The 11,167-nt window shown below is 51.6% G+C and overlaps 5 protein-coding genes across 5 annotated transcripts; 2 read left to right on the top strand and 3 right to left on the bottom strand.

The window, feature by feature from the left end:
• Positions 1-635: 635 nt before the first annotated feature.
• On the top strand, positions 636-2,363 carry PG994_013942 (Bcspo11; the record flags this gene model as incomplete). Its single annotated transcript, XM_066865351.1, has 7 exons — positions 636-954; positions 1,028-1,094; positions 1,163-1,283; positions 1,335-1,394; positions 1,451-1,531; positions 1,582-1,653; positions 1,767-2,363. 7 exons carry the CDS (start codon positions 636-638, stop codon positions 2,361-2,363), a joined length of 1,317 nt encoding a protein of 438 aa, XP_066708480.1.
• A 607-nt stretch (positions 2,364-2,970) lies between these two features.
• On the top strand, positions 2,971-3,797 carry PG994_013943 (uncharacterized protein; the record flags this gene model as incomplete). Its single annotated transcript, XM_066865352.1, has 2 exons — positions 2,971-3,166; positions 3,400-3,797. The coding sequence occupies 2 exons, from the start codon at positions 2,971-2,973 to the stop codon at positions 3,795-3,797; spliced, it is 594 nt and encodes a 197-aa protein (XP_066708481.1).
• Positions 3,798-4,895: 1,098 nt separating this feature from the next.
• PG994_013944 (uncharacterized protein) lies at positions 4,896-5,363 on the bottom strand (the record flags this gene model as incomplete). Its single annotated transcript, XM_066865353.1, has 1 exon — positions 4,896-5,363. One exon carries the CDS (start codon positions 5,361-5,363, stop codon positions 4,896-4,898), a length of 468 nt encoding a protein of 155 aa, XP_066708482.1.
• Positions 5,364-5,901: 538 nt separating this feature from the next.
• Positions 5,902-7,502, bottom strand: PG994_013945 (uncharacterized protein; the record flags this gene model as incomplete). Its single annotated transcript, XM_066865354.1, has 4 exons — positions 5,902-6,085; positions 6,627-6,965; positions 7,029-7,343; positions 7,486-7,502. The coding sequence occupies 4 exons, from the start codon at positions 7,500-7,502 to the stop codon at positions 5,902-5,904; spliced, it is 855 nt and encodes a 284-aa protein (XP_066708483.1).
• A 1,520-nt stretch (positions 7,503-9,022) lies between these two features.
• Positions 9,023-10,461, bottom strand: PG994_013946 (family 10 xylanase; the record flags this gene model as incomplete). Its single annotated transcript, XM_066865355.1, has 2 exons — positions 9,023-10,172; positions 10,415-10,461. The coding sequence occupies 2 exons, from the start codon at positions 10,459-10,461 to the stop codon at positions 9,023-9,025; spliced, it is 1,197 nt and encodes a 398-aa protein (XP_066708484.1).
• Positions 10,462-11,167: the final 706 nt, after the last annotated feature.

Raw genomic sequence — 11,167 nt, forward strand, 5'->3', positions numbered from 1 at the left:
GGTTAGCAGTCAGTCGGTACTGGAGTCTGGCGGTCAGGCGGTGCCCCCCCCCCCACGCTGGAGGATTTGTTTGTTTGTGGTTAGCGGGTGCCTGACAAGTCTAGTAGCTCCAGATCTTCGTAAGGAATAGCAGAGATTTAGCTAATGAGCTGCATCTATCCACTATTAATCAAACCACCAAACTATGCAGGTTGGAATCGTCACTTTAATCGTCTGAAATGAGTGTGGCAGCGACTGCGATATCGATCTGATATGATCATTCAATTCTGCGTTGAAGATTGCTGACCTCAATGATCTGATTTAAGCATAATAATCCAAGTACAATATCATGTTCGAGAGAAGGCGCACAAGATAATGCGCCTTACTAATCTGGGAGAGATCTCACCAGTTTGCACCTTCCTCCCTGTGAAAATGGCTATCAAATATATCTGCCTTACGGATGGATCAAGTCGATTTCTGCTACTGCAGACCTCATCATGATCCCGGAGGCAAGTCTTGATTATAAGCAAACTTATCGTTCTTTTGCACAGTCCTATACCTACTTCAACGCAGCATATCATAAAAAGAGGCGCCCAAACATCTATCCACAACATCTACAAGTGTATTTGGCCAACTTGCCTATAGCAGCAAGCCAAATGGATCTCCGCCGGTCCAACAGGACTTCCTCTTTCGAAATATCTGTATCAGGTCGTGGCCGCGATTCGTCACTGACTCTGTTTTCCGAAGAGAGCCAAGCACTCTTCGAGGGCTCCCTTGGTGAGCATGTACAGTTCCCAAAGGACCAAGGCACCGGGCAAAATGGTATTATCGGCAGAATTGAGGACATTGTAGAGTCGATGGTCGATGCCCTGAGCGATTGTCAGCCTCTGACGTTACCTCTTCGAAGTCGACAGTCCGGGAATGAGCTTGCCGTCTCCTTTCCGTCGACCACCGCCAGTGGTGTCAAGAAATTCAGTGGGTTTTGCTGGCGACCCTCTGCCTAAATCCATCCTGCGTTATGGATCACATGTTCTGACTTCTCTACCAGCTGCTCTTCTTCAAATTCTCTTTCTTTGCCGCCAAGCCCTCGTCTCAGGCACGATCATTACTAAAAGGTCTGTATCATTCCGTCCCATCAACATCAATGCTTCAGCAACATGCTTGACCCCACAGAGCCTGACAGAGTGTACTTTAGGAATCTCTATTACCAGAATCCTGAGCTCTTTGAGACTCAGAGCTATGTGGATAGGCTGGTCGACGACATCGCCTTCACATTTGGTGTGGGCAGAAATGAACTGAACATTGTGAGTCAGGCAACATGCCTAGATGAAGCACGATGCTAACACCACAACCAGGTCGCTGCCTCCAAAGGCCTTGTGGCCGGGCAACCATTTGGGGCAGAACATGGCGACCAAGTAAGATCAGTATCCTTCTATTGTACTGCCTTGCCGGGGACATTGACCCTTTATAGGTTGTCGTGGTTCCTCCGGCTGACGCGGTGGCCGATTTGGATTTGCGCCCAATTGAATGGATTCTTGTTATAGAGAAGGAGGTATGTCTAATGAACCAGACACTCAAAGCTCAATACTCACATTGACACAGGCTACCTTTCGCAGCTTGGTATCTTTACGATACCATGAAATCTCCGTGGCCGGACGTGGAATACTAATGACTGTAAGCATCCCGGGGTTTTTTGGTTTTTTTTGGTTTTCCTTGGTTTTTTTGGGGGGGGGGGAGGGGGGTTTCCCCTCTTTCTTTGAATAGCGGACTAACTGGCCGGCATCTAGGCAAAGGGGTATCCTGATCTGGCCTCTCGGCAATTCATTCACCGCATCCACTCAACATGGCCTCAGACTCCCATATATGCCCTGATGGACTTCGACCCCGACGGGGTTGCTATTCTGCGCACCTACAAGCGCGGCAGTCAAGGCATGCGCCATGAAGAGCGTATAACTGTGCCCGGGCTCTTGTGGCTTGGTGTGAAGAACAGTGACCTCCTCGAACTACAGATGCGACTTCTCTCAACGACACCTTCAGTGCCAAACGATGGAGATAGAGAGTCCCAATCTGCACTGTCTTCAAGTCAGACCAGTAATTCTCAGTCAAGCAGGACTCTTTCTCAATCTTCGTCAGGTTCAGCAAGACGTAGTCAGGCAGGATGGAAACTCCTTTCGATGAGCTGTAGAGACCGTGCGAAGGCAGTCCGACTCCTACGTACTTTGAATGACCAGCATCACCAGGACGCAGATGAGATAGAGCTGACTTCGGAATTACAACTGATGCTAATGCTCAATATGAAGTTCGAGATTCAGGCAGTAGACCAAGTTGAGAATATGGCATACTGGCTTGATGAGCGCCTCTCCAGGATCAGTGGTTGGATTTAGACGAGGCAACTGTTTTCGTCAGCAATGCTGGTGCGCTTGCAGAAACGGGGCGTTGACACGAGTTATGTTTGCTTGGCGGTTTACAAGTCGACTAAACTGTCTCGCACATTGCTCATCCAACTGGCAAACAAGAGGATAGGTACCCAGGGGGTTTTGGGTCGTTGGGCCGGGGATATGGAAGGAAGCAGGTCTGGGCCCCTTACGAAGCTTGACAGACAGACACTGGCGCTCGCTGTAGCTGGAATCAATTGACGACCATGAGCAATTGCGACCTAATGCCACGGAGCATCACGTGATTGTACCCACCTCACCTTTGCTGCTTGTCGTCGGGTGCACCACGACTCAACCCAATCCCCGCTGCTTTGTTTGTGGAAATTCAAGAGTCAAACTGAATTAATGCAGCTCATACACTGGAATAGTCTGATCGCTTGGCTTCGGTTTTATCGAATTTGAACGAAGAAAATATCGTTGGGCTTGACAACCTCCGCTTCCAAAGACTCCCCAAAAATTTTCACCCAGCCAAAATCGGCAAGTGGTGCATCGCCTTTCGCACGAGCCACACAATTTGGAGGGGAGAGCGTCAACCAGCATCGCACATTTTCTAGCCATGGCACCCAAACTTACGGCCGATGAAATTGATGATCTTATTTATCTTGCCCGTGCTGGAGACGATGCCGAGCTGACGGTGTTGCTGAAGGAGCTGGCGGACCGGGAGAAGGTCACGATTGCCGACGTCTTAGATGCTGCCAAGGATGAAAGCGGCGCGACATGTTTGCATATGGCAGCTGCTAACGGCCAATCTAGTAAGTGCATCTTCACTCCAAATTGTTCAGCATCAATCGCGGGGTGTCGCTCCTTGCCTGCCTGCCTTTTCAGACCTTCATTGCAGACTGGATACAACCAGTGTGATGAGGGGCACCAATCTCATTGCCGCGCATTGAAGCAGGAGCATGATTCTGCTGGTAATGCTTCCAGATTCGAGCACTAACAAGGACTTCAGAAACCGTAACACATATTTTATCATCTCTCCCTAAAGAATCCACATCCGCCCCCGCGCAGCCCTCATCCGAGGAGTCCGCGTCCTCTCCGGAGCAGAAGCAGCCCACGAGCTACATCAACGTGGCCAACCGTTTCGGCAACACGGCGCTGCACTGGGCGTGCCTGGGCAACCACCTGGACACGGTCAAGCTGCTGCTGACGCGCGGCGCCTCGCCCGCGCTGGCCAACGACAAGGACCAGATCCCCCTGGACATGGCTGCCTTCAACAACCACATGGTCATCGTCGAGTACTTCCTCAGCCAGAGCCGCAACGTCGAGGAGGAGAACGCCAAGGAGGGCGGGCTCGCGGGCGCCGTCAAGGATGTCGATATGGATGCTGCCGAGGCTGATGCGGAAGAGGTCAAGGCTGAGGGGGGTTCGGGGGTTTCGTCATAGTATCCATACCCAAGTCATAAAAATAGTAAATTGTTTGTTATAAATGCTGCTCGTCCCATTAGTTAGGTGTGACTGCCTCTCCCGATTACTGATACGCGCAACATCCTCAGCAGTCGTTCAGTAAGTTGGTTGCGTTTGAATTTCTATATATTTGCTTAATTTCAGCATGCTGCCCAGTAATTAACATGGCAGAAACTTATTATAAAAGAAACGTTGTGCAACTTTCATGATTATGAGGATAACTGAGATTAATATACTAGAAAGCCACATTACAATCAAACTTCTTGTTCAGTGCAGTTCCTGATGCTCTAATTGTCTATTACTGCCACTATTATGGGAAGAGTGGCTGACTTCTCAAGCCGGGGTATCGCCCTGTCCTTTGTATGGGTCTTGGACGTACGCGACGGTCAGGCCGCGACCGCTTCGTCCGAACATGCCAACACCATCCACGGCCGAATCCGCGGCCGAATCCCTGTCCCCGGCACCGGTCCTGGATAAGCAGGCGGTATGCGTTCTCCGCCTGGTTTGTGTACGCTGCGAACGGGAATTCGAGCGTTAACGTAGCTGTTCATAATGATTTCTGATCGTCTGTAACATCTTCAACAGTAGCCGAGAGCTAAGATACGAATGTTTTTGAGTTTTTATATACTCAAATTATATTTGTAAAAGAACTTGATCTCACGTTCACATGGTCCATATCGCAAGCTGACAGAATGTAGCCAATATCGGCGAAATAAGAGAAGGGTGGTCCTAGGGATCAAAAAGTGGTGTATTCTACCTTCAAGAGTAGGTAGCTACCTCAGATACCTCCTGATTCACGAACGACGCGAATTGTAGCTCGACTGTCGCTGTGGTATAGCCACGGTGAACGAGTCGCATTCCTTCAAGATTGAAGTAAAAATGCGCGTTAAAGTAGGACAGTAGGTGCTCCGTGTTCACGATGCACGGGTGTCCGGTCACTCGGATGACGCGTGAGCCACCAGGGTGATGCTGAGCAGCCACCTTAACGCGGTCCCAGGCCGCGTTAACCGTGTATCCATCGATAACGATTTCCCGCTTCTGAATACGTCCCATAAGCCTTTCCGCAGAAACTCTGTCCTACAGAGAAACTTTGACAGCAGCTGTGGCGTGGCTACCACTGGGTGGGTTAATGTGAGCCGAGGCGAATCGGCCCACGCCGCGGAATGCAGCGAAGAGCTGGCATAATTCAGCCACGCTGGCAGGTTTCGAAACAAACATCGAGCAGTTCTGCTCTTCCGGGATATTTGCGGACAGGTTCGAGGGCGCCAGCCTGTTGCCGCCGTAGTTGGTTGAGGCATTCCGGATTGCTTGAACTCTTTGATGAGCGGCAACTCCACCTCTGTGGACAAAAGCTGGAGGCCGGGGGATGATGATGGACGGATCTTCGGGTCCATCGGTGGTGTCTAGTTGCTTAACGCCATCGACAGTGCCTTTCACGACGTCAATGGGGGTGGAATCGGCAACCAATGCGGCCAGGGTGGGATGGCTATCTTGCTGACTGCCGGGCGACGAGAGATGAGGCTCTGTATCACACAACGCCAACATTAGTCCAACATTCATCTACACCTGTCTGCATGATGAGCTACTTACCATTCTCTGAGGTGCGAGCTGGAGCACACACAGCCAGAGCCTTGTTGCCGCCTGGAGCGACAAAGCTGGGGATTGTGTTATTTCCATCCATTTTGATCTGAACAGTTGCAGTTTGGTGATGGAGGGTTGCAGAATTTGATGTGTTAGGAGTTTTTTCTAGGGAAAAGTGTAGGACAACATCGAGTGCTGATTTGTTTTTGTGGTGGCTCTGTGGAATTAAAGCTTTTGAATTGAATAAAAATTACTTCCAACTCACTTTAACTTCGCATTTTCCCTACTCTAGGCTGAAATAGAAATATATATCAAGATAAGCTAATATGTGTTCAGTATTTATAACAAAGGGGTGGCCGGCCACCCGGATTGCCCGAGATCTACCACCTCGTGGCTTTGCGGTTACTCTGATGCGAACCCATACCGCATTTGCTGTGTAGCCGTCAATGACGATTTCTCCATTCTGGATCCTTCGCATCAGCTCCGCCGCGGAAGCTCTATCCTAGAGAGCAACCTTGGCGGCGCTAGTGGCGTGCTCTTCTGTCGGACGGTTGATATGGACCGCAGCGAATCGGCCCACACCGCGGAACGCGTCGAAGAGTTGTGCGTAGGTAAGCCACGGGGGCAGGTTGCGGATGAAGAGGGAGTAGCTCTGGTCACTCTGACCCGATCCCACAACGCGTTTGCTGAGTACTGGGTGTCATTCGCCTTGCCTGCTGTCCTTGGGGCCCTCCATGTAATTTTGGAGGGCATCTTGTCTTCCATCCCACTATTTGGTTAGAAATCGCGGTGAAGAGAGAGTATTCTTGAAAATAAGATGGGAAGAAAATATTACAGCTGGGTAGATTTGCGTATATATAGGAAAGGAAAAAGAAAACGAATGTTGCAGTAATACGAACTCTGTTGGCATCAGAGGAATGATTATTAATTACACTTAAGTTTATGGAGGATTTTTGTTTACTGCTGTTCCGCATTTCCTATTTATACTAATTACTAGTAGTATGAAAGGAATCCGATTGCCCGTGCAAATAAGGTTGGCCGCTTAAGCCGGGCTTTCACCTTCGCATGGGTCTCGCACAAATGCAACGGTTAGCCCGCTGCCACTTCTGCCGAAGAGACCATCACTACCGCCACGTCCACGTCCACGCCCTCGTCCTCGTCCACGCCCACGTCCACGCCCACGTCCACGTCCACGTCCACGGCCGAATCCGCGGACGAAGCCCTGACCGCGGCGTCGGTCCTCTGAGTAGGCGGTACGCGTTCTCCGCCTGGTTGATGTAAGCGGTGAACGGGACTTCGAGCGATACCACTGACTTTCCGCGGTGAACTACCTCCGGAGCTGCTCCAAGCTCGAAGAAGAAGTGCGATGAGAAGTACGCGAGCATGTACTCCTCATTTACCACGAAGGGGTCACCCGTGACGCGGATCACGCGGGATCCGTAGCCGCCGTCTGGCCCAGGCTGCTGAGCAGCGACGCGTACTTTGTTCCATAAAGCGTTCGGCTTGAGGCCATTTATGACAATTTGGCGATTGTCGAGCTTCGCCTTCAGGCGCTCCGCGGTCGCTCTATCCTATAGAACGATCTTGGCGGCGCACATCGGGTGTTCGCCCGTGGGGCGGTTAATGTACATCGATGCGATACGGCCAATGCCCTTCAGTGCTGCGAAGAGCTGCTCGTGGGTCAGGTCCGAAGGCAGGTTTCCGACGAAGAGCGAGCAGTTGTCGCGGGCCGGGATGGGAGCCGACAGGTTTTCGGACAAGAGGCTGCCCTCATAGTTGCCTGATACATGTCGAAGAGCGCGAGCGATCTGAGTACCCGATGCCTGAAGTCTGTTGCGGGGGGCCGGAGGTGGTTTGACCACGGACGCGTTGCTCGGGCCGGATGTGGTGTCAAAATGACGGGCTCCGTCGGCGGTAGGCTCGACCGGTGCGAGCGGGTCGAAGCTTCAACCAGGGAAGCAAGCGTTGGATGGGTTTCCTCCTGGGGAGGAGAGTCGTCCTGCAGCTGGCGCAGGTGCTCGGCTACTTCAGGGTCAGCCACCTATCTTCCTTGAATGGTTGGTGTTGGATTTGATTAATTACTTACCCATCGTAGGGCCTCATGAAGGTCCTCCTACTGCCCGAGCGCTGTTCGAGCCGCGCTGCGCGAAGAACGGGATGCTGGGTTGGTTATCCATCTTGTTTTGTTGGATTTTTGCTTTTCCTAAAAGTGAGGAGAAAAAGAGTTGGTGTTCAGAAAAATATCTGGGGCGGTAGGCACGAATATGTAGTGTTGAAAAAATTAATTGGTTGCGCGGTGGGAAACGTTTGATCACCTAAGAAGTCATTTTTATAACCTGGCTTCAGCTTCAGCTCACATTCACTTTAGTATCAACTAGGTAGTTACTCACACAAGCTTCGCACTCATATAATTAAACGCTATAGTCACTGGGAGGTTAGGGAAAAGCACCATTGCTAGTAGAAGAGTATGTAGAGTACAGCAGCCTTACATCGTGACACTATCGTTATTAATAGGAGGGTGAAAGTGATATCACTGCCATCTTCACGTTCTGATCTTAACGTTTTATGAATACACGTCAGTCCTTATTATAGGTAGTCCAGGGAATGGACAAAATCTTCCAGTTTTCACTTTCTGGGAAGATCAGTCACGTCTTCATTTTCAGACAGACCAAGAGTCTGATGCCCATGACTAAGTGATGATCTCAACTTTGCTTGCCTTTTACTGAAACCTATGACACGATGGTTCTAAATCTAGCATGCCAGTTTCTGGGCCAATGGTATGGTTTGATACGTATTAACAGCGACACCCTACGATGAGTCAATAGCCAAATAACACACCCGGATGAAAAGGTCAGAGAACAAAGGGTTTGCAGTTGGCTGAATCATTTTTATGTTAGGCATTTCAATGTTGTCATTGCTACTACGCATTCTCTAACACAACCCCTGTATGGACTCCATTGACCCAAACATTGAAATAGCTTGCGCCAGGAAAGAGGTGGCTGTATACACTTCTTGTCGTTACAACTAGTTGAAGCATAGAGGAGATAGGATGTGTTGTCATACTAGTAACGATAGCATGTCGCAAACTTCTTCACCGTTATCGGTTCATTGTTTCTGAGAATTGTCTCAAACAGCTACGTAGGCGGAAACTCCCAGAAGTCCTTGCCTAAAAATAGCCTGTCACTGCTGCAGGTATCGTGTATACCGTACGATACGACTTGAGTTGATATGCGGTAATTGCTTGGCGTAAAGTCCACACCTAGGACCTCTAACACCTCTGAGAGGCAGGTTTGACGTTAGCATCCCATAACCTGAAAGCCTTCGCATAGGGGCAGGATCTCGTGCGAGCTAAGACTTGAACCACCCAGCGTTGCTTCTTGAGATACCACATAGAACAATTGCTTACGTGAGCACAAAGAATGAGGACGATGATGCAGAGGATAGCTGACACACGGTATTTGTATTTATGTCAATGACAGGCCCACTTTCTGACTCTTATATACACTGAAGAGAATATGATACACTCGAGAAAACTTTGCACCCTTTCCAACCGTACCAGATATGGTACCCATAAGATGTTTTTATATACCACCACGAAACCACCCAAGATTGTATGCCAGACCTTAAGCGAGGGCCTGCTTGACGGCGTTGAAAGCGGCCTTGGGCTTGAAGGACTGGTCGAACAGGACGGGGTTCTCGCCCTTGCGCCACGAGTCCTTGTCGGAGACGCCCCAGACGGTGATGCCGACGCACTGCTCGACGTTGAGGCAGGCCTTGGTGACGGTGGAGTAGTCGTTGGCGGGGGCGTTCTTGATGTCGAGCTCGGTGATGGCGACCTCCTTGACACCGGTCGAGGCGAGGGCCTTGAGGGCGCCCTCGATGTTGCCGGCCTGGCCGCCGCTCAAGTGGGTCTGCGAGCCGATACCGTCGATGGGGATGCCGGCAGCGAGCCACTTCTTGACGTGGGCGACCATGCCGTTGGTCAGCTTGGGGGCCGTGGCCGAGTCCAGGTTGAAGTCGTTGATGTACAACTTGGCGTTGGGGTCAGCCTTGCGAGCGGCCTCGAAGGCGATGCGGACGAAGTCCTCGCCCAGAACCTGGGAGAAGACGGACTGGCGCAGGGAGCCGTCCTCGTTGAACATCTCGTTGACGACATCCCAGGCTCGGACCTTGCCCTTGTACTGGGTCATGACGCCCGTGACGTGGTCCTGGATGACCTTGGTGAGCGTCGCCTTGTCGGTGATGCTCTTAACGTATTGGGGCAGCTGGCTGTGCCACACGAGGGTGTGGCCACGGATGCTCATGCCGTTCTGGGTGGCGAAGTTGACGAGCTGGTCGGAGCCCGTGAAGCTGAACTTGCCCTGGGTGGGCTCGATGGCATCCCACTTCATCGAGTTCTCAGGGGTCAGTTGACCGAAGCTGGCCTTCAGGATCTGGGTGTTCTGCGGGTTGCCCAGGGTACCAGGGTCGGCAATGTTGCCGTAGTAGACCTTGCCCTTGGCTCTGATCGCAGTGGTGAGGTCACCGGATGCGGAGGCACCGTCGGCGGCGCCACCGGCGGCAGCGCCCGAGTTGTTGCCTCCTGCATTGCCTCCAGCGTTGCCTCCTGCAGCGGCATTGTTGTTGCCACCGAAGGGGTTGCCGCCAACGTTGTTACCGAAGCCGCCGTTTCCGCCGAAGTTGCCGGGAGCCGCGCTGGTTTGAGGCGGGGGAGCACGCGACAGGCGCGGCCAAAGCGCCCATAGGGGCCAAGAGACAAGCGATAGTGGCAGCCTTCATTTTGAAATGCGTTTGAGGAATGGGAAAAGGTTTGGGTTGATGAGTTTGGTTAGAGAGGATATGTGAGAACTTGCTCGATAAAAAGAATGAAACGGTACAGAGCCACTGAACCTGAGGGCCGGTAATTGGAAGGTGAAAGAAAGTATAGCAAGAGAAGCTGTGGGAGTGAGAGAGAAAGGAAAACATCATCAACCGAAGGCGAGAATCCCATCTGTTATAACTACCTGTTCTGCTACCATGTCGTTGGGTCCCATGGTAAAGGAGGCTTGCTTGTTTGGGTCATGGTTCCGAGGTCCACACACAACCGACGGCCGGAAGATCCAAAGAGATTGTGGTCGTCGTTCGATGAGCAAGGACCATGATGGGCCCATCCGCTTGGTAATGCTGGTTGGAGCACGAAGAGCCTCATAAATCCCACCAATAAGACCGCCTTGACTGGGCCTCGAGAGCCAGTATTTGGGCTGGGGGTTCGTGGTGGTATCGAGGCTTGCTCCTTGTCTCAAATCCTCAAGTTGAACCAAGTCCTTACCACGCCCCAAGCCCCCGTTCTCCTACCGGTTGCAACCATGCATAGCGCGCAGAGTGACGTTGCGGCTTCTGAGCTGTTCGATTTTGCCTGAATCTGAGGATGCCAAGAGCAAAGGGGCCAGGTCCCAAGTTTGACATTAATGACAGCTGTGGGGCCGTCGGTAGAAAGTCCCCTGTCGAAGATCTGAAACGGCTCCATAGCCAGGGAGATCCATGTCGAAATCCATGTCGATCCCCTGAAGACGTTCGAGTCGGCCAATCAATGGCTTCGTGCCGTGCTCCTTAGCCGTTCGCTAATAACGTTCGACGGAAATTCTCATCAGTTGTAAGTGCGCCTCGCGGAATATGCTGGTCAAGTCATGTCTCGGTGTTCGTTTCTGGATCGACAGCGGGTAGGAGGGTTCGGACGGACTGTCAGCTCTGGCCGAGATGTGTTGGTTGCCCACATCGTGATGCCTCAC

The sequence above is a fragment of the Apiospora phragmitis genome, assembly GCF_038363925.1.
Source record: "Apiospora phragmitis strain CBS 135458 chromosome Unknown utg000013l:1.0-2965645.0:1.0-2969333.0, whole genome shotgun sequence".
NCBI lineage: Eukaryota > Fungi > Ascomycota > Sordariomycetes > Amphisphaeriales > Apiosporaceae > Apiospora > Apiospora phragmitis.